Source organism: Vigna unguiculata, chromosome 3 (assembly GCF_004118075.2).
Source record: "Vigna unguiculata cultivar IT97K-499-35 chromosome 3, ASM411807v1, whole genome shotgun sequence".
NCBI classification, from domain to species: Eukaryota; Viridiplantae; Streptophyta; class Magnoliopsida; order Fabales; family Fabaceae; genus Vigna; species Vigna unguiculata.
The window spans coordinates 59360035-59383691 of NC_040281.1; the positions used below are offsets into that span (position 1 = coordinate 59360035).

Genomic DNA, 23657 nt, shown 5'->3' on the forward strand with positions numbered 1-23657 from the left:
TTATGATTATTTTAATTTTCAATAATTTTTATTTTAGTTCCTATAGTTTATTATTCATTAAGTGATATGTTTGTCACCGAGGAAAATGAACACATTTTTTTTTTACTTCTGTAATGATAAATCTATTTATATTAGTTTTTGTCTTCAATAATTTTTGTTTTCATCTTGATCTCCAATAAAAAATTTATCTTTATTTAAGATCTTATTGTTTATTGTCTTGAATAATGTTCAAGATTTTTCATTTTGAACATATTTGTTTAAAACTTATTTTATTTAAAGAATAAATAAATAAATCAATGTGATATAAAAAAAAATATTTTTTTTCATTAAGATTTGCAACCTGTTTTTTGTTTTATTTTTTTACTTTTAACGGTCAGACGAAAATAATATAGAGAATGATAAAAAAACATATACTTATTCATTTTCATCTTTGAATTTGACCTTTAAATAAAGAATACTGAAAAAAATGTCAGAAGTACAAATCCTAATAGAAGCAAAACAACATTATATTTATCACTGATTTTTTTTTAAGAAGGTAATTTAAAAGAATACACACCAGTCATACTGATGTAGTGACTTAATAAACACTCGTTAATTTAAAAATGTCAACATAAACCATATAAGTTTAATTAAAAATAAAATAAAAAATATTATAAAAGACACGGAGAACAAAAGAAAAGGTACAAATTTATTAAAGACTATGAGCGAAAAAAAATTATAAACACTAGTGTAAACACAGGCGCTATCGCGCCTGCGTGTACACATTTTTCGAATTATATTTATAATTGATGATATTGTAATGTTATTAAGTTAATGAACAAAATAAAAGTATATTTATAAAAATTAAAGTGAAATGTATGGAGAAAATATGAAAAAAATAATTGTTGATGAATAGTATGAGAAAAAAGAAAAAGAAGATAAATAAATAGTTTTATAAAAACTTGTAAAATTAACCGTTAATTTTTAAAAATTTAATAAATAATTAAATTGTAAAGGGTAAAATTGGAATTATGAAATGTGGACACAAAAGAGGGAATCCCCTTTATATATAGTTATAGATAGATATCAGGCTTATCTATCAATGTGATGTGACACCCTAGTCCATCATTTAATTAATATGTTAAGATCCTCATTTATATATTTTAATTGATTTTTTTTTATTGAGTAATCAACATATTTATACATTTTAATTAAATATTTATCATCCAATATTTAAGTTAATTAATAATGTAATTATTATTTTGTTTTACTATCTTACTTATGACAGAGTCTGTTTTAGGTGAAAAAGAAAAGATAGATTCGTGAAAAAAAAATCATAGAAAATAACGTCCCGACTCATGAACACTTGATAAGAATATATTGTATATTTTTTGACCAATTGAATAATTAAGAAAAACACATTGACACGAAGAGCAAACTTATAAGACACATCAACATTTGTAACATAGGCTAGACATTCAAAAACTCTAAAGTGTGAATAAGAGAATTTTTTCTAAAGTTTTTGGAAAGGTTAGATGTGCATAACCTATTAATTATATGACCTCCAGTAGATATATACTCTGCCAAAAATTGTAAAGCAATATAAAACTAAAAACAGAAAGCTCAAACTAACTCAATGATATATCTATATTTTCACCCGATCACCCATTTTGTTAAAATGAATAAATGCAAGAATATTGATAAATAGTATCCCATTTTTAAAAAAATCTTACTTTGAGAATAATTCCCCGTAATTGTCATCCCGAATATTTATTATAACGGTGTTAAATTGAGTTTTCACAAAAGAGAAAATTTGGGTTAAAAATTTGTGCACCTCATTTTTATGATTGCATAAGAAAACCTAAGTAAAACGTCAGAGTCATCCAGAATAGTAAAAAAATACTTTACACCAGAAATTGAACCGACAGAAAAAGAAGCCTAGTTCGAACTTCACTGCACCTTCCAGAAACTAAAACATCTAACAAAATTGAATAGCTTCAATTCCATTTTGCAACTAGTTTGAACTTCCTGTAAGAAAGAATCGGTTAGAACGACAACATGTGATTCATCTTTCTAGTAATTGTTTTAAATTATACATCAAGTTGATTTTCGAATTGAAAGGCGTTGTGTCACATTCAACACCAGCTTGAACCCGCCCACTATGCTACGGTAGAGCAGATTCCCGGTTCATGACAGATACCATATCAGCAACTGTAAGACAAAATAGAAATTCAAACCAATGGATTAGTAAGAAACAACTTTCAGCCATACATAATCAAAAACCTTGTACACAGAAATGGCGGAAACGAAGCCGGTGATATACAAATTACACTTCATTCCTGACGTGCTAGAGGCCTGTGCGGCTTCGGAGCTGAGAAGAAATAGAAAGAGCATAAGTATTATTTATTAGTATGGAGTAAATGGACCACATGTCAACAATATCGTAAAGCTTTAGAAGGTTTTGTGCGCTTGTAAGAAAGGACGCGAGTAACTTACCATTGGGATTTCCTTGCTCATAGAATGTTCGAAAGAGAAGGACAGCTTCTGATGCCATTATACCTCCAGTACATTTGTAATTCTTTCCTGATGGAGCTCCACTGTGTATAAGAAAAATAAGAATTATTTATTTACATACATTAGTGGATGTAGCGGACAGATGTAAGGTAGAAAGACAATAAACAACAATTAATAATTTTACTGACAAAGTAAAAATAATAACAGTAAATGACATGCAGCCTACAGAATAATAATGATAATAATAGTAATGATAGAATAGTTGAAGACAAGGCTTGCATAGATGGTGCTGAGTTAAGAGATGTACTTATTGACTGGTGCGGTGTTACTTGAATGCAGTGACAGTATCGATCCACAGCCTCCAAATTTATCATTTGAACAGCCATAAAATACTTCCTTTATACCTGAAATAATACACAAACAAATGAATTAGAAATGACAATATAAAGAGTGCAACTGTAATAGATTGTTCAACTGAAGACTACAAGCAGCATACCTAAAATTGATAAAGCAGATGCACACATTATGCATGGTTCACAGGTAACATAAAGACTGCAGTTTGAGAATTTTTCAGCAACTTCAGACATTGAAAGTCCATTTTTCTGCCACTGCCCTAGAAGAACGTCTATAGCTTCCATTTCTGCATGCCTTGTAGCCTGATAATAACAAATGCGTGGATGATAAAACGATTACAGTAATGAAGAACAGCCAAACAAAAGATGACTAAAGAATTGCATAAAGCTTTGGTGTGAAACTTGAAATAACAGTAAATAAGTTTTGTAAGAAAAAATGAAAGCTTTTTGTTTACCATTATTTGATAACAAAAAAATTGACAAGAACAATCAAATATTTTTCTTTATGATTAAAAGTAGAAGTACTAAACTAAATCACATTAGGAGCCACCAACCAAGGACTAAGCGAAAACAAATATTAACAAGGTGTGCGATCACTCATCCAAGTCAATAAAACCAGTAGCAGAATGCAAAAAGACATGTAAATTCAGTGCAAATATGAACCAATTATCACTGGAAGCAAATAATATAAACTCACGTATTATCACATTTTGGATGTTTTCTGTCACTTGAAGAATGCACTGTGTGCTAAGTAGAAATTAAATTTCACTGTTTTAAGGCCAGAGTGAATCAGTTTTCACTATGTATATGGCTTTTATAACTATAGATTTAATAACGTGTTTAATTGTTATAAATATTCTCTACAAATTTCCATTCACGCAAATAAATATTGGGCATTCAGGTAACAAGAATTCTCACTTTTCTGTATAAAAATTCTCGTTCTCGTGTTACCATTCACAACGGTTGAGTAAATACCTATTTAAACTCTCCCACTTTTTTCATGCCATAACAAAGGAGAGTTCTTCATTACTTTCAGAACTATATAATTTTCAAATTTCACTTGCTATTTAGATACCATTTATACTGTGCAAAAATGCATGCTAATAAGGCCTCTATCAAAGAAAAAAAAAACTTACAGAAACCAAATCTAATTAAGTTTTCAGCAGAAAAGCATAACATTTAAAAGTAATCCACAGTTATGAACAACAAATAGATTGTTAAAGCATTACATTTCGTGTCTCAGTAGTTCGGTTCCTGCCTGAGGCTATTACCTTCCCATCCTCAACAATCACACATCTGGCAACAAAAACCACAGTTTGCATAAAGAGAGTAAACCAAAGCAATAATGATCTAAGGAAATGATAGACATAATCTATCCAATCAGTTCAATGCAGAATACAATCAAGGTGACTAATGAACAAAGATTTTCTTCAGCCGATTTTACACCCCAACAAATGATAGGAAGCATACCAGGAATTACAAGTAAATGTTTAATGCACCATGTGTCAAGGTTACTATGATGTTAAAGGAGAAAACAACAAGCCATTATTACCAAATAAATTAATCTCTGACTATACATGCTAATCCAATTGTTTGATGTCAATAGTTCAATGAAAAGGGGCATTCATATCTAAATTCAAAAAGCAGTTCAACTGATTGGATCTGGTACAATACATAAGAGATCAATGATCTTCAAACATTCCGGCTTATAACAGATTGATTTGACCAATCAATCCCATAGCATGTTTCGGTTAGGACTTAAAGCACAAGAGGAGAGTTCAATCAAAATGATTAGCAGTCCTTTAAGTGAGAGAACCTAAAGGCTTACGTATCAAATCGAATAGTTTAGCCTACTCAATGTGGACAGCTAATACTTCATCCCCTTTAAGGGCTGACATCCACGAAGACTTCATTCTATCCATTGACCCGATGGTGTACCCTTTTTCCCTATAAGGGCTTTAATCACCTATCAGTATTCACTTTGCACCTTAATCCAACTCGTAGGCAGCCCTTTCCATAACCCAACTCTTTATGAAAACACCGACTACTACGATTTAAGTAAAGAAACCCAAAAGACTAGTTCACTAAGTGGAAAAACCTTAAATCTTAAGTATCACATCAAATAGCTTATCCTACTCAATATGAGACTCATAACATTTTCAGTTGCCAGTCATTACAACTCTGCTTTTGATCCATTAAATCCCATTGGTATTGACTTGAAATGACTTTAGCAACTGATGCATATAATTGACTTTCTGTTTAATCAGTACCTTGTCTTTTAAATAGGAGTCATGCAAGTCTTGTCACGTGTCCCAAATCCAATTAAAAATTTAAGCAATTTCTTATTACACCCTCTTTTGTCGCGTATACAGTCATCATAGCACCGAGACCCATTTAGCTCAAACTTTCCTATGCACTTCTTTAGATATATTTATGGTCCAAGGAGGACAGTCATCTTCTTCAACATTAAAATCAATATCACCCTCTTCCTTCCTGAGCCATTAGAGACAAATACTAAAATATTTTCTGATTTCAACTATCTGACAAAATATCCTCTTACCATAGAATCCATTGCCTTGTCTTAATGCAATCAACCAGAACTAGTGATGAATGTGAATGCGGATCAACACCCGTGCCTAACACTTTCTAATCTTAACAACACTTTTATCAATCACAAGTTGCACTTCCAAGGATATTCAAGTAACATGAAATTGTGAAGGTAACTTACCCAACAGGCACTTCAAGAGCATCCAAAGCTAACCTCGCCTGTCAGGTAAATCAGAGTAATAACAAGAAATAAAAAGAGTTCAATCCAATGAAATGATAATAATAATAATAATAATAATAACAATAATATCTAAAACTAGAGTTCCACAATGACAGACGGCTCCTCGCTATGAAAAGGTACAAGGGAGGGTCACTGTATGCAACCTTACCGCAGTGTTAAGGCTCGCCTTCAATGAAATAATAATATTAATATTAATAATAATACATTTCCGCATAGATTACATGGTGAATGTAAGGAAAGCAGAATCAACATAGTCAGGGAAATAGATGGCTTAAATTGTCAGTTTAAACGTAATATCATGAAGAAGACAAACATTTTTTTCCACTAAAACCTAGCACCAACTCACTCCAACGCCTCCCATCATTTCCAATTTGATGAGTTATAAAGATCAATAAGCAAAGAAACCACATAATCAACTATTTCACACACAGTTAATTTCAGAAAAAATTATCAATGGAGTTCATCACCTACAGAAAAGAACACAACCCTACCTACCAGAGGCATAGTTGCAGAAACGAATGGTGCATATAAAAATGTTTGCAAAGCATTACCTGATGTATGGCTAGCTCCATGAACGAAAGGGTCTCAGGAGAGGTCATCCTGGGCCAATGCAAAGAACAGGGATTCGAAGGAAGAAGAAAAGAGAGGCGCAACGCTTAGTGACTCACTTCACACCTTCTCTCTCAAGTCCAAACCCCCTATCATTTGACAGCAACTGTGACAGAGAAGAACGAGTGATTATTGACATAGATGTAAAACTCTCTATTCGGCACAAAGAGGGGTTTGATTGCTTAATAAATAAATACTATTTTAACGTGAGTTTCACTACCATATTTTCTTATGAAAAATGATATTTTAACCCACATTTTTTTATCCATTTTTAATCTACCACTCCCATTATTTTTAGATCATCTATTTTAATTTTTTGTAGTGATGTGATGATCTAAAGATGATAAAAATGATAAATTAGTAGTGGATCAAAAATAATGGGTTAAAATATCATTATCCTTTTCTTATACACCTCTTCTACCATTACACCATCTATCGTACATCCAATCACCATTTGAATGAAATCACTCTATCTTCAGTATATTCAAAATATATGTAGGCTAAGAATAATCATACTTAAGTTAATTACTAATCCAATATTTTAAGTCTAGTGGCTGTAAATAGACTTTAGCCCTCTTCCGCAAAAACAGTGTCTTCGGCAAGATCCCTTCTTCACACCGACAAAGGTGAAATCTGGTAACAATGAACACTTCAACTTCAGCAACACACTTGTACATTTAATATACATATTTATATTTTAAATAAAATATTTTTAGAATAACAATATCAATTACAAATTTGCATGAAAGAACAGTATTATAAAGTAGTTGAAGTATGTAGGGTTACTTTTAATAAATATTTCTTTTTTATTTTAAAATATAATTAGATAAAATTATATATATATATATATATTAGAAAGAAATCCCTTATATATTTTTATAGTTTAACTAAAATTATATTGACAATTATTTGTAACTGATTATAATCGACTATGGATCTATTTTTCTAAATATTTAAAAAAAAATTATGATAAAATAATACTATTATAAAAATACATTATTCATTCCTTCATTTTATTATTTACTCTGATTTTTATTTTATTTTAAAATGTTTTATTTTAATATACTATCAGCGTATAAAATTATTATAATCCATGGCTGCAAAAGCCTTGTTATCATAATCACGTGCATTAACTTTTCTGGCCTGAGAAATTCCAACCATTTTAATTTCACCTTTTACCTCTTCTCTCCTTTTTTACGTAGCTAAAGTATTGTAATTAATTTAACTTGCAACATTCTCAACAATGATGGTTTGATAAGAATGAGAACAACACTGGCTCACTAAGAGCCATGGTAGCTGCGGATGAAACATTAATGAGAAGTGCTCTAGCTGGTAGACTATCAACCATTACGCAAACATCTTTTGTTATTGGATCCCCATAGAGTTGGAAGCAAACATCAGTTGCTTAGCCTGCCTTCCTATGCTCATAAAAGATTCTATCACTGAGGTTAGCCTCATAACACCACTTCACGGATGATTTGCTCTTCTATGCCGCGTGTTTTAGTGCGTGATTCATGTGTCATTCTTCAGTGCACAACAACCAGAAGAATAGCCAAGTTTATATTATTTTTTCTGCAACTATTTCTCAAGGGGTATGGAGGAGATTATAGCCATGTTTACTCCAAAGCAACCTCTTTGGCTCGTGAAGCTATTGCCAACATACGAACTGTTGCAGCGTTTGGCGCACCAAAAGATCGAATCTCAATCCAGTTTGCATCAGCATTGAACAAACCAAACAATCAAGCTCTTCTACGGGACCACATATCAGGTTTAGGCTATGGCATATTCCAGCTATTGGCTTTCTGTTCCTATGCAGATGGCCTTTGGTATGCATCAGTTTTAATCAAGAAGAAAGAGTCAAATGTTGGAAATATCATGAAGTCTTTCATGGTATTCATCATCACTTCGCTGGCCATAGCAGAAACATTAGCTCTTATCCCAGACATTGTGAAGGGATCACAAACACTTAGATCAGTTTTTGGCATTCTCCAAAGGAGAATACCCATCGCCCCAAATGACCACAACCCAAAGATGATAACTGATATCAAAGGAGACAGTCTAGAATTGTTAGCTTCAAGACAGTGATATCTTTAGTAATGAGATTTTTCGACCCTGGATCAGTCCTGATAAATGAAGGTGATATCAAAAGCATAAAATTGAGGGCCGTATGTGCGCGGGCGGATGTGGGTGTGGGTGGATGTGCAGGTAGGTGGGTGTGTGCGAATGGAAGAGGATACTCACAGAAACTGGGAGTGCGGCATATCAAATAAAATTATGTATACCTCACCTCAGCTGAGGGATAATCTAGACAAATATTTCTTTCTAGTATTTCTCATCTCCCACTCTGCACACGCACACAATTTCCAGCCAAGTGGTTTGTCCACAACTTAATAAACAAACCTGCTGGCTCTATTATTCTAGTAAATGAACTATGTTTCAAAGAGTTGGTAAAAGGCCTCCTCTTAATTAAATGACATGTAAACTGTTGCAGAAGTATTAGAGCAGGATGACAGGCAAATCCAGCCAACTCAGATGACACAAACAAAAGATACCACCTAGGCTATAAGAGAACTCAGATGGCACGAACAAAATATACTATTGTTCTCAAAGTTAGTTTGCATTTCAGCAAAGAACACAAGAAAAACTCTAGTCTGCCAGCAAATGGATACCAATCCTACATTGCATGATCATGGTATATAGAATCAGCTCTACGACATAATTAGAAGCTTGAAACAAATGGTATATACCATTCCAAATAATCATCTCAGATTCAGTCCTTGTTTCCATGTCTATATCTTATATCTAAAACATGTCGATTCTGCAAAGATTTTTTGCATACAAATATTAGTTATCCATTGTTTTGTCACAAAGGGAATTAATTCATGTATGATTTTATATGCCACAGAGCTACGCAGAGACTGTATGGTAGGGTCATTGGCAGGCAAATGCCCTGATATTTAAAGACAAATGGGAAGAGGAAAACAAGGACAACATATAGGTTTCTATCAATAATGTAATCAACTATATATAGCAATTCATTCTATATCTTTAACTTTTATATGGACATATGACAGCTCAATACTTCTATATCTAACATTCATTTTTTTTTTTTGCTTTAATAATTCTAAGATACCATAATGAAATTCCGTGTCAATAGGACCCAAAGCATGGACATTGGTGACTGGAATTTGGGTCAGGGCTACTGTTGGGTACTGACCAACATACTTGTTTAGTCACTTGAGAAACCATGCTAGCATGGTACAATTTGGAGGAGAAATAGTGCATTCTCGTTCAAGGGGCTACCACACTGGCTCTTAAATGGGTAATGGCCATGTAGCAGAAGAACGGTTTAGAAATGCAGCCTATCCCATTCTATACAATACAGTTTCATATACAACTTGCAATAAACTGACTTTTGACCCATGGTTTTAGTCCTATGGGTGTTTTTCCTTTCATCAAACTCAAAACTTCTGGATTTGTTTAGCCCATAGGAAATCATCATAGATTTGGTATTGGTTACACCTAATTAAGTTGTTTTAAGCACATAACTAATTGGACAATTTGACAATACCATTAATGAGAGAAAATTCTCAAGAAGTCTACGATTATTTTATATATACACATATACACACCACTCTCGGTATAAATATACAGTCCCCACTACACACACACACACAGAAAATAGAAAAAACGCGTGCATACACTCATTATGGGGTGCAGGAATAAAAAGCTCAAGCCACCTTCCTTTATAAACCAAAAAAAGGCACAACGAACCAAAACCACTCTAATATTTGCTTTGTATCGCACTGTTTCATCTAAGTGTGAAATACGTACTGTCTTAGTATACTCTTTTGCTTTTTTAAGTATTTTATAGCAAACTATATTGTTTTCACCTAAGTAAATTTGTCTTAAAAGGCATTCTGAGTACAAGTTTGGCAAGGTAAAATCAAAGGGATGAATCAAGAGAAGATCAATAGGATAAGAATGTGAATCAAATTGACGAAACAACATGAAGATCGAAGAAAGCCTATGCGGGAAAAAATCTTAAGACCAGCAAAGGGCACCTATTAACAATACCCGATTCACCAAATCTTACTCCGATAACAAAATAAAACCTAAACCCCAAAATATTGGACACAAAACGGAAAGCAATAAAATCAAATTAAGCGAATTAACCAAAACAACAGAAAACCCTAAAATTCGTAGGTTGGAGAATAAGATACTAACCTTTATTCACTATTCACGAACTTCACCTCTGATGTAGAGAAGGAGACGCACGATGGTGTTGACAGGGAGGCACAAAACTCAGTGGAAGTGGTGCGCTGGTTTGACAGGTAGATGGAGAAGGGGGTTGTGCCCTGAGACGGAGACGAAGTTGGGCGGTGCAGTGGTGATTCGAGGGAGACACGGCGATGTGAACAAAATTCATAGGGTAGAGGGGAACGGAAAAGAAACGCACGAAATGTGAAAATTTGTGGAGGGAAAATAGATTTTTTCACAATCTTGTCTTTAAGAAAGAGGCCACGGTTATACTCTTTAGCCCACATTTTTCAAAGGCAGCGTTTATAAAATCGTAGTTTTTAAACCTAAAAATGGTGCAGTAAATCATGAATATTTTAAAAATTAAAATGAAAATGGAATATCTATAGTCGGGATTAAGACGTAAAAAAATATATATTTGCGGGTATATGTAAATAAAACTCACAACGATTAGAAAATAAATATTGAAAATAAATATCTACACGTAATGGGTACGGTTAATTTTTATAATGGGATGGATATGAGTATCATAATATCCGTACACGTAAATATTTGTACCAGTTATACTTTAATTTAAATTAAAAAAATTTAAAATATGAACACATCTTTTGAATGAGTTTTTTTTATAATCTGATTTTTAAAAATCTCTATTTATTTATAAATTGTCATTCAACACTATTTAAATGAGTTATTTGTACTTTGGTTGAAATTTATCAATATTATGCACTGTATTTTTATTTAAATTTATAGTTAAAATTTGTTGTTAAATATTTTTTTTTAAATACTCGTGAGTATCCGTGGATATCCATGAATTTTAAAAAAATATGCATATATCCGCATATAACGGATACTCGCACATGTATGAATACGGGACAATATTTATCCAGCGGGTACGGGACAATATTTATCCAGCGGGTAGGGTACGGAGGAGCTACTACCCGTATCCTATTCGCTCCATTGACATCCCTAGTCAGGACGAAACCTAGTTGATAAATTTATTCTCGTGGAAAAATGATATATATTGACTATAATTTTTGACAACTTTTTTATTACATCTATAACTATATATAAAAAGGATTCTCTCTTTTTGTCCACATTTCATAATTCCAACTTTACCCTTTACAATGTAATTATTTGTTAAAATTTTAAAAATTAATGGTTATTTTTACAAGTTTTTATAAAACTCTTTATTTATCTCCTTCTACATTTTTCTTCTATTCATCAACAATTATTTTCTCATATTTTGTCCATACATTTCACTTTATTTTTTATAAATATAGTTTTATTTTGTTTATTAACTTAATAACATTACAATATCATTAATTACTAATATAATATCATGCATATTCAAAAAATGCGTAGACATATGTGTGATAGCGCCTTTGTTTATACTAGTGACATCTAATGTGGTTGTGAATTTCACATTTGACTTTAAAAAAAAAAATTGACGTTGGCATTAGGGAAAGTAACTATATATAAAAGGAAATTTCTCTTTTGTGTCCACATTTCATAATTATAACTTTACCCTTTACAATGTAATTATTTGTTAAATTTTAAAAAAATAATTGTTATTTTTACAAGTTTTTATAAAACTATTTATTTATCTCTTTCTTCATTTTTCTTATATTCATCAACAATTATTTTCTCATATTTTGTCCATACATTTCACTTTATTTTTGATAAATATAATTTTATTTTGTTTATTAGCTTAATAACATTACAATATCATTAATTACTGATATAATATCATGCATATTAAAAAAAATGCGTATACACATGTGCGATAGCGCCTGTGTTTACACTAGTGACATCTAATGTGGTTGTGAATTTCACATTTGACTTTTTTTTTTAAGTTGCCGTTGGCATTAGGGAAAGATACACTTTCCTTGAAAATTTATTTTTTGGCTATTGCTTCGTCTCTCATGTCCTTCTTCTTCTTCTTCTTTTTCATCTCTATTGTTGGAATCCATAAAGTATTATTTGTGGTTAGAAACTCAGCCTACATAAAAGAAATTTCGTGGTCGTTCTACTCAATCTTGTTGACCCCTTATGTAAAAGAAGAGTTCAATGTTCGTTAAACTCGTGAAAAGTTTATCCTTGTGATTCTCCTTTCCATTTGGTTTCAATAGCGTTGAAGAAGTTGTCCATGTTTATTGAAACTTTGAGGTGGCAATTAGGTTGTCCATGGTACCAAATTTGAGGCATTTGTTATTCTTTTACTTTTTATGTTTAGTAACACATGTTTTGAAGTGTAAAAGTATGAAAGTTTGGCATTTTGTATTTTAAAAATTTCATTATTGGTGATTTTAGGTTTTTTGTCATTTTTTGTGTGTTGTAGTTCGTGGTAGGGTTTCATTTTTTGTTTGTGTTTTTTCTGCTTTAAATTGATCGTAAGTAACCCATTTTTTAATACTTAACTTATATTAAGTGTTAACTTGTATATTTTGCACCCAATACACAATATAGAAAAATATGCAGTCAAAACAAAAATATAATGAGTAATGGAAAAAAATAACATTTTGAATACTAGAATAAGAATAAAAATGAATGTCCTGAGTATTCAGATTACGCTACTATCTTATGTCCTTCGAGGTCAAATGTTATTCTCCCTAAAAACATTATTTTTTCCTCTATTCTCCAAAAGGGGTGATTTATTTCCCAAAAGGTTTGTATCTTTTTACCTCTACCAATTTCTTTATTTATAGATTATTTGAAATTCAGCTTGCTGAACGACTTTACTCGTCGGTAAATGACTCAAATTGGACTGAATTTGCAGCTTTGAACTTTATATTGTATTGGAATAACAAACTTTATCAATATATTCTATTGTTGATGATTTTGATAATCAACTTTTGTTACTATTTTTCTTAATTTTTTTGATATTTCCACTTATATGCAAATATGTTAAATATTTAAATCAAACACTGTTAATTTTATTGAATAAAACATAAAATATATACACAAATAATAATAAAATAACAAAAAAATGATCTACGTAAATAAAACCTTCAAAAAATTTATACAAATGTTATAATTATAATTATGTTTTAATATTACATGTCTTTATTGTACCTCATGAGACTACTATAATAAATTAATACATAATATATATATATATATATATATATATATATATATATATATATATATATATATATAACTATATATAAAGGGAATTCCCTCTTTTGTGTCCACATTTCATAATTCCAACTTTACCCTTTATAATTTAATTATTTATTAAATTTTTAAAAATTAACGGTTACTTTTACAAGTTTTTATAAAATTATTTACTTATCTCCTTTTTCTTTTTTTCTCTTACTATTCATCAACAGTTATTTTTCTCTTATTTTCTCCGTACATTTTATTTTATTTTTTATAAATATACTTTTATTTTGTTTATTAAATTAATAACATTACAATATCATCAATTATTAATATAATTCAAAAAATGCGTACACACAGACGCGATAGCGCCTGTGTTTACACTAGTATATATATATATATTAAGATTAACATGAAGCATGAAACATAAAATAAAAGTTATTTTCTAAATTACCAAAAATGTACACCAATTAATCAATGTCCAGTACATGAAAAAAAAACAACGTGACACACGTGTGGAAAGACACGAATCAATTGTTATTTATGAGTTGATATTTATTAAATTATATTTTGTTTCTTAATAGTTGACATTGTATGAAGAAAATTTATGTATCATTGTCGTAATTTTTATAAAATTTATTTAATTAATATTGACATGTATGAATATGTTCCTGTATGCAAATAAGGTTAAGACAAAAATTTGTGTACTTATTAGATATAAAAATGAAAATCAATTTTTACTTTAAAAATAAGAACGAGGAAGTGAAATTTGTACTTATCTCATTATCATTCCTTATCAGTAAAAGATAAAAAAAAAAAAGTATAAAATCCTATATTATATAAATAAGGTAAAAATAATAAAGTGATAGACCATTAAATAAAAAACAAAGAATCAAATTAATTACGACAGACTGTTTTAATTGAGATTGAATTAATGATAACGCATATTTCTTTCTATGCACAAAAGTATACTTCTATTTTAGCTGGTAAACCAATACAAAATGAAAGTGCCATGTCCGAAGTTAAAGACGTGGGGTTTCCCAATAGGGTAACGAATCAGAAATAAAGTGTAATTTTTTCTACGTTGTAGATGCCTTTGTCCAATAAGCATGGCCAACCTTCAAATAAGTTTCCGTATACCACATGCAACTTGGGCCAAAGTAATATTAAGAATGTTTAAAAGAATTTTGGGTAAATATTTCTTAGAAAGAAAAATAAAATGTAACTATTTGTTTATAAGTTTAAAATTAGTTTAAAAAAATCATATATTTTTTAAAATTTATGTTTAATTTACATATAAACTATTTTAAACTGTTTTCAGTTTTATTTTTCGAAAAACTCATTCAAACATATTTTGAAACACATATATGTTGTCTTCAACGACAATGGAGAATCGTGGAATTTAAATATTGAATTCAGGAGGGGACATCTAATATGAAGCAAAAAAGGTAAAATTTGCGGTGGCCATGATTCTATTATAGACTGTTACAATCCTTAATTATGACGTACTGGAATAAACCAATATTGCCTTAATTGACAAGGTTAACACTGAGAGAGAAGTTGATAATGAATGTGTTGAAATTAAAAATCATATTTGAACACTAAACTTGTATCTCTCGATAGAAGGCCAACTCAACGGTCAAGGTGATTTCCTTTTACTTTCATGGCTTCCTGTCAAATCATTATCATTAAAATTAATACAAATCTGTAAAGTCATATGATTGGAAAGCATAATCACCGTTAACTTTCTTCTTTTTAATTTTGTCAGCTTTACCTAACCGGAAACTACTGTTAACCACATAGGAAACACCAAGAGAATTTTACGTGTAATAGAATCTTAGGCAATTTGTTTCGACTATTTCGTTGCATATTTCATACAGCATCAGTGCAGTAACTACGAAGAACCCAAAAAGTAAAAGGACTATAAAGGGAAAAAAAAGAGTAAAGGTTACAAAAATATAGATAAACTCTCTTTCCTTTTCTTTTTTTTTTTTTTACTTTTTTTATTGTTTTTAAAGAAGAGTCCCAAAAAGCTTGTTCTTTACATACAAAATCATCTGTGTGCATTTGAGCTAGAATTGAGCCTCCTAACAAATCGCCCCTGCCACATCACAAACAAGTTAGACTTGCTACCTCAAACATAAATGAAACCATAATTCATAATTTAATTTCTTAAGAAAACCATCCATTATATTATTCCTTTCTCCCTTTTTAGTCTGGTTTTGGTATGAAATTTTCGTCCTAGTTAGGCCACCTTGTTCAACCAACCATCATCACATCAGAATTATGGTGTCCAATAAAAATGAAGGCCGACCAAATCTGTTGTTGACATAGGAATATTTATACACACACATGTGTTCATTTTCATAGGATACAATAATGTATACCAAACATGTTTTATTTATTTATATAAGGAAAGAGAGAGAGAGAGAGAGTAATATAGTATGATGAAAGAATCTAGAGTGAATATTGTGATAGGAATGAAAAGTGAAGGAGATGCATGCGTCAGGAAGTGTTGGTGAAATTAAGAATATAAACCTAAAACATTGGCATTGGCATTGGCAATGGCAGTGGGAAGGTATCAAACTAAGGTGAAATAGATAGATCCTCAAAAGTTGGACAAAGTGGCCAATCACCGGAACTGGGTCCACTCTCCATAACAAAAATAAACTCTCATTATCCAAAATTATCATCACCAAATCATAAACCACATTTCCTCTTTTCTTTTAAATCAAAATTCTCCAACTGTCCTCAACTCACTCGTACCTTCATTCTGGGCCGTCGATCTGCGTTGACCTTCCTCACCTGGTATCTGATCTTCTTCGAGAACAGCCGCGTTCGCCGTTTCTCTTTGTAGCGCTGCACGCTAGCTTCTCTCACTCCGCCATTGTCCCACCACAAATCAATTTGCGACAGCCGCGCCTGTCCCCCACAACGCCAAAACACAATTTCCGTTACTTATTCACTACTTCCCTTACATCATCACGAACAAATTTTAATAATGCAAGACAAATATAATTAAAAATAATAATAGATGAAATCGTAGTAGTACCAGACCATAAAAGATGCTTTTACTTTTAACCTTTTTCCGGTATAACTTACCCAAATTGAAATTGAAATCCATTAAATATTACTGTAGAACTTTAATTTTTTAAAAGATTAGCGTGAAAAGTAAAGTAAAGAGGGGCGAAGCAAGAGATGCATGAAATACTTTACTATCTCAGTTTTAGAAAGTCGAATTACCATACTCCACGTGATTAAAAATCCTAACCGTGGAGTCAATCTCCAAACTTTATTAGCTTAAATTTTAAAAATGATTAAATTAAAATAAAGTTTCTTGCTAAACACGCTGTTATTTCCTCGTAAACCTCGCAATCAACAGAGTATTAGCTAGTGTTACTTAGTGGAACTTACAGTGACGTCAGTTTCCGGCAAGTCGGCCAGTGGGCTATCGTCGGCGAACGGTGTCCCACGGTCGGACCAAGCGCTCCGAATGTCGTCGTAATTCAATTTCAACATCAAACCTTGTTTCGGTTTGGGCAATTCCGCGTTCTTCAACTCCACCACGGCCGGTTTCTCCGTCGCCGCAATCGCTGTCACCTTCTTCTTCTTCATCTTCTTCTCGGCGGTCACCGGAGGGGGCTTGGTGTTAATTTTGGGAGATATCTGATGAATATCGACGGCCGGAAAATTCCACCAGTTTCCGTCGTCGACGTGTCGGAGAGCGCTGACACGGGGTCTGGGGAAGTCCGATTTCCCGCCAAAAGGCATTATCCAGGGAAAGTTATTGACGGCGTCGTTTGAGATTTCTTGGACCCTGCTCCCCATGATGCTATCGATCCCTTCTTCAATTTCCTCGTCGAGAATCGATTCCGCGTCGAGGCTCTCTTCGCAGTCGTCGTTCAATTCGAGAGAATTGAAATTCACTACGGAGCTTATCTCCCCGGGGCTCCCACACGCCTTCTCCTGCACGCTCACCACTTTGGGCCTCTCCACGGGCTTGGGGCCCGGTTGGTCCAGAAGGAAACACGAAGACGATCCGTCCAAAACCCTGAACGGCAAAAACAGCTCCGAAGAGTCATAATCGAAATTCTCCGATGCGGGCTTTGCGAATTTCCCCTGCGTTTTGAGGTTCTTCGTCGAGAAGAGGTTCGGGTAGGCCGTGGATAGAAGTGCCGCTGCTTCATTGTAGGTTTGGTTCGGTCGCTTTCTCGGCGTTCTGGGTTTCTTGGTGGAGATTGCGAGCGCAGCAGAATTGCTCGATTCGGAGATTGTTGAAGAAGGCGAAGAAGAGGTGTGTGAGGTCCTGGTGGAGGAAGACGGGGATTTAACAAATTCGAAATCGAATCCGTAGGTTCTCCCCCCAGCTCCGGTCAAACACGAAGACATTGTTTGTATGCGTGTATGTGGCACAATTTATGCAATGATGTTCAGAATTGAAGAGGCGCGGAGTGGAACATAGGCTGCTTGTGTGTGTTTTTTCAGAGGGGGCGCAAAACCCTAAACCCAAAAAGTACAAGCAACAAAAAAAATCTCTTTGGTTATTTAAAATAAGAAGGAAATGAAGAAAAGGCCAAGAGGTTTTGGGAATATTAGAGTGGGAGAAAGAGTGATATCAGAGGAAATAAAATAAAATTCTGAAAGAGGTGCTAATTGAGTTGGAAGTCTGCGAAAAAGGTTGCGCTAGGGTAGGAAAAGCAGGAGTGCAAAAACAGGGCATCCATTGATTGATCGATTCCGAAACCCAAAAAGATGAACCGAATTTGGTGTTGGATAAGGAAAAGGAAGTACTGTTGGTGTGAATAAGGGAAAGCTGGCCAATGAAAAGGGATTGAATTGTATGAAAGGTGAGTGGTGTTAAATTCAGTAACACAGAGAGAGAGAGAGAGAAATGAGACAGAGCAGAGGGTCACGAGGTGAAGCAGATAAAAGGCAAAGAACCGTTGGGGTCCCTGTATGTATAGGCAATTGGCAGGGGTATAAGCCCACACACTGTGTAACTTGGTGGAGGAGAGAGAAAGAGAAGTTGGGGAAGAAGTCTGAGAGAGAGAGAGTGAGTGTTGACACTTGCACTTGCAGTGGAGGAGGTGGAGCAATGGAGACGAGAACAACGAAGGAAGAGACAATGCTCAGTTTCTCTGCTGTTCCTATTGTGGGGACCATTCATATTAAGCTCCTATTACCCCTCTCTCTCTCTCTCTCTCTTTTACCTCTTCAATTATTTTAACTTGTTCTTTTACTATAATATCCCTCTCCTCTTTTTCATTTTAACATTATTCAATAATCAATTTACATTCTAAATTTTAAAACTTATTTAACACAAATATAAAACTAAAACTTATTTTTTTTCAAAATAGTAAATATATATAGAGAGAGTGAGTGGATGTGCGCCGGCCATTACTTAACTACTGCCATTATTTGCATTAAACCACATTGTTGTTGTGCTCTCACAATTCATACATAAATGCATTAAAATGAAAGTTTTTTATTTTTTCGAAATTAGCAAAGCGCATGAATATTATTAAACAATATCTTTTGGTTGTCTCTTTAGAAGAAAAAGAATATATAGATGATTTGTTTGTTGTTTGGGGTGAGAATTATTACTCTGAGGTGGGGCAATATGGTAATTGGGTAATGAAAATCTTACTAAGTATGGCCGTGACAGAGAGACGTGGATGTGTAGGTACAGGATTATTCGGTTTCCATACCTTACCTGCTGCAAAAGCTTATTTAGGGTATATGGAAAAAGGGTCTTATCTGGTGACGTGGCGGGATGTGATTGGAGGCGTAAGATTTTCTGACCTACGTGGCCTACCTTTTATGGGTAAGCTGGTGCACAGTTATTCACGTGTAGGAAGAAAAGAGGTGGGCTTTTGGATGTGTTGTGAGAGCAACCAGATTCCACCACTTTTGGTGTCTTCTGCGTTCCATCTGTGGCACTTAAACGCGCTACGTTCCCCTCATTACCTTCAATAACTCCTCATTACACATTACCAATTCAAAATCTTCTCTTTTTTTCTTTTTCGCATACCACATTCACACACACACACACTCCCAAGTGTCCATTTTTTTATGCTTCCTTATCAGATATTTAGAGACATTCCAGTAGCATCCAGTTTCCTCGTATATATAATATGCAGTTTCTCAAATATCTCATCTTTACTCAGAGTTGGTACTTCACACAACTGACACCAGATGTATCGTCAAATGCTAAAACATAATCATTTTTTTTTACATACACTGCAGATTTTTAATCATAGCTAAATATTTCGGAATCTATAAATTATATATATTTTTTATATTTATTATAAATAATTTAAATGCTGTCTAAAATTAATTTTCATTTTCGTTTCTTTTTTTAAAATTGTTGAAGTTTAACTCGGAGAAAGAGAGAGAGGAAAAATCAGCTGAGAGATATGCGCAATTGAAAACCACTAGTTTAGTAGTTTGAGATGGTTAGAATAATACTTTTTAATGACTCCGTGAAAATAATATATATATTGAACAAGTAGATTTATTGTAAACAATAATGTGATGTGTGACTAGATAAAAATATAATAGTCCTTAAATTAGTTTTCGTTTTAGTTTATAAATTTATTTGGATTAAGTTATACATTGTATAAACAAATATTTTAACACGCTTTTTTTTTATTCAACTACTTAAAATTATTTTCTTCTAGAGAGGAAAATAATACAACTCAGTTCAATTTAGTAACGGCATTTTCTAAAACAAAAATGTATACTTCGGAAGTTAACGTTTAAAATGGTGTTTTCTTTCTTTCATGATTTAGTTATCTTAATAAAATACTTTTATATGAGAGAATAACATTTGGGAATTCGTTTTTTGTGAAAATTAATTTTGTGTCCACTGTTATTATTAACAGATCTAAAATAGTTCGTGACCAATCTAGAATTAGTGTTTTTAAAAGAATAATTTATGACCTTTTATTAATTAATATAAAAGATTTTTTTTTTTTATTTCTTACGATCTATCTCAAAATATAGATACATTCTCAGAATTATAGGCTTAGTATGTATTTTTGCTTATCTCATCTAAAAGAACTTTTAACAAATTTAGATCTAAAATATTAAAACTAATATTATGTATTATAATTTTTTAAAATAATTATGTATCAATATTTTTTTTTCATATGTAATGTTGAATCTAACCTACTAAGATATTATATTTATATTGATTTCATTTATGTTAAAATATTTTGTAACACACATTTCAGTATATTTCTTTAATTATGTGATTTAGATGTATAATACTAATTATTAAAGTATAGATCAATCCTTTTCATATAATGATAGTTATTTACATGAAAAATATTTATAAAATGTATTTTTGTAATATTTTATACAATAAAATTTTAATAATTAGTTGAAAATTAAAATAATGAAAATATCACTGATACAAAAATAGATTTCTAAGGACATTGATAGATGAAGTTTAGCAAGTTATTACAGTAAAAAAAACATGATTAAAAAAAATCATTTCTTTAAATAAAAATAATTTTTTTATAAATAATATGATTATTTATATTAAAAAAACTGAAAATCTTAGTTTTGTTTTAATGATCAATGAGTTAATAATATAAAAAAAATAAATAAAGATATATTTTTGTTATATTTTTCTGGTAAGTTTGTCTTTACTAATTCTGTTGAGATATGCATTCTATATTTTTTTTTCTCTGAATAATTTTTAACGATGGTTAAAAAATAATCATTGTCGATTTTGTCAAACTTTTAACAACAACATTTATAACTATTAAAAAATTGTGTTGGAAGGCTGATTTAACCGTTACAGAATGTCTATTCTACCGGCGTGGGTTATATTTTTTGAATCATATTAATAATTGATGATATTGTAATGTTATTAAGTTAATAAACAAAATAAAAATATATTTATAAAAAATAAAGTAAAATGTATGGAGAAAATATGAGAAAAATAACTGTTGATGAATAGTAGGAGAAAAAAGAATAAGAAGATAAGTAAATAACTTTATAAAAACTTGTAAAAATAACTGTTAATTTCTAAAAATTTAATAAATAATTAAATTATAAAAGGTGAAGTTGAAATTTTGAAATATGAACATAAAAGAGAGAATCCCTTTATATGTAGTTATAGATATGTAGTTATAGATATGTAGTTATAGATAAATGAAAATTTTAAATAACATACATTTAAAAAACATAAATATCAAATTTAAAAATTTTAAATTTTAGATTACATAGGATATCATAATTATATGATTTTTTTCTTAATTTATGGGTGAAAAATATTCTCAACTCAGTCCTTTTCTTTTTATTCTGAATCATTATTGTCTCAATGTCTTTAAACTCTTTTTTCTAAAACAAGTTTGTTCTTCTTTACTCTTATATCATTTAGTTTTTTTACAGATTCTGTTAGTAGTTTTGTTTTATTTATTTATTTATTTATTATTATTATTTTCTTTGTTGGTGATATTATTTTGTTTTGTCCATTTAGTCTGTCATCTTATTGTGTGTGTCTCTTATTTTGGGATGTCAAAAATATTCGTACTCGCGGGTATCCGCGGATAAAATCCACAATGGATAGGAAATGGATATTAAAAATGGATACTCGCTACCCGCAGGTACGAGTATTTTTGATACCCGCATGTTAACGGGGCGAGTACGAGTATCATAGTATTTGTACCCGTGGATACCCGTACCCGCTAAACTTTAATTCACAAAAAAAATCCTTATATATATATATATATATATATATATATATATATATTAGTAAAAAACATTTTGATCTAATTTGTCTTCTTCCAAGTACACCCCTTGACATTCTTCTCTTTTCCTTCTTTGAAATTGGGCATATACATCAAATCTTATATAGACAGTGACGTTTATGGTATGCTTGTTGTCAAATGATAGAATCAAAATAAGAATACTTGACACGTGACATTTGGGGTTTATTATTTGATTATTTTTTAAGAATCAATACGAGAAAGTGAGTTTGTTGATCAAAACACTAATTAAAGAATATCCATTGTGTTTAACGTCATTTTATATTTATTTTTATAATTATTTGGACCGGTATGAACTTGAGTTTGTTTGAACTTTATTTAAAATTTATGACAGTGATGTATTTTATTTTATTTTATTTTATTTGAATTTATGATTAAATATTTATTTTTTAAATAATTTTGTAAATATCCGTGGGTACCCGTGGATACCCATAAATATAAAAAAAATAGACGGGTACCCGTATAACGGATACCCGACGAATATGGGTACGAGTACGGGGCGAATATTTATCCAGCGGATAGAGTACGGTGAGCTACTATCCGTACCCTACCCGCCTCGTTGACATCCTTTGTCATTATTAATTTAATTATTGTATTGTTTTTGAGTGAGATAACTAATTTCCGACATATCATAAATGTACAAATGTGCTACAACTACAAGAGTTCCTCTCAACTCATACTGGTATGAGGATGAAAAATACAGAATTGATGCTATTTATTTTGGAAATACATAAAATGGGATAGGAGTGTTTGAGTTACTGTTTGATTTGTTTCATTTATTTATTTTTTATTAAAAGTACACATAATCTAAACATAAAAAATATATACATTTTAATTTGGTCCGATTTAAATATTAAAAAGTTAAAAATATTTTTTCCCTTTGATTTAGATTAACTGGTGAAGCTTTTATTTTTTATTTTTTGTTTTTACATGTATATATATTTTTTTATATTTAAAAATAACTGTGTGATGTAAAATTATTGTTTTCGTTAAAAAATAAGTAAAATTTGTTGAATCAAGTATTTATTATTAATTATAAATTATACTTTAATAATGAAAGTATAGCTCATCTTAGTCATCTAGCAGACTAAAGTGAAATTATATATTTATATTTGAAGAAATAATTTTTTTTTTAAATCATTTTGCCAAATCATAAAATCTTAAAACAATACATTTACATGCCCTTTTCCTTTTATGTTCTTTTATTTCTTTTATGTGATTTGGATTAACTCACATTGAAAACTCTCATTGAAACCCATGTATTCTACAAAT

The 23657-nt window shown here is 31.3% G+C and overlaps 2 protein-coding genes across 6 annotated transcripts; both read right to left on the reverse strand.

Moving 5' to 3' along the window:
• Window positions 1-1788: 1788 nt before the first annotated feature.
• LOC114179920 (tRNA-specific adenosine deaminase TAD2) lies at window positions 1789-10778 on the reverse strand. 5 transcript variants are annotated; one of them, XM_028066426.1, is made up of 9 exons: window positions 10471-10778; window positions 6186-6349; window positions 5575-5612; window positions 4076-4142; window positions 2990-3149; window positions 2801-2897; window positions 2476-2576; window positions 2303-2350; window positions 1789-2190 (listed from the first exon to the last, which is right to left on the reverse strand). In XM_028066426.1, the coding sequence occupies exons 2-8, from the start codon at window positions 6231-6233 to the stop codon at window positions 2313-2315; spliced, it is 549 nt and encodes a 182-aa protein (XP_027922227.1). In that variant the 5' UTR covers window positions 6234-6349; window positions 10471-10778; the 3' UTR covers window positions 1789-2190; window positions 2303-2312. The 5 variants fall into 5 exon arrangements, 4 of the variants coding, with proteins under 4 accessions (XP_027922227.1, XP_027922226.1, XP_027922224.1 ...); XM_028066425.1 differs by adding an exon at window positions 6760-6876 and having other exon boundaries at window positions 1842-2350; XR_003603548.1 differs by having other exon boundaries at window positions 1869-2190; window positions 2263-2350.
• A 4775-nt stretch (window positions 10779-15553) lies between these two features.
• LOC114179806 (protein CHLOROPLAST IMPORT APPARATUS 2) lies at window positions 15554-18793 on the reverse strand. The gene is made up of 3 exons (XM_028066268.1): window positions 17020-18793; window positions 16372-16527; window positions 15554-15706 (listed from the first exon to the last, which is right to left on the reverse strand). Exons 1-3 carry the CDS (start codon window positions 17992-17994, stop codon window positions 15659-15661), a joined length of 1179 nt encoding a protein of 392 aa, XP_027922069.1. The 5' UTR covers window positions 17995-18793; the 3' UTR covers window positions 15554-15658.
• Window positions 18794-23657: the final 4864 nt, after the last annotated feature.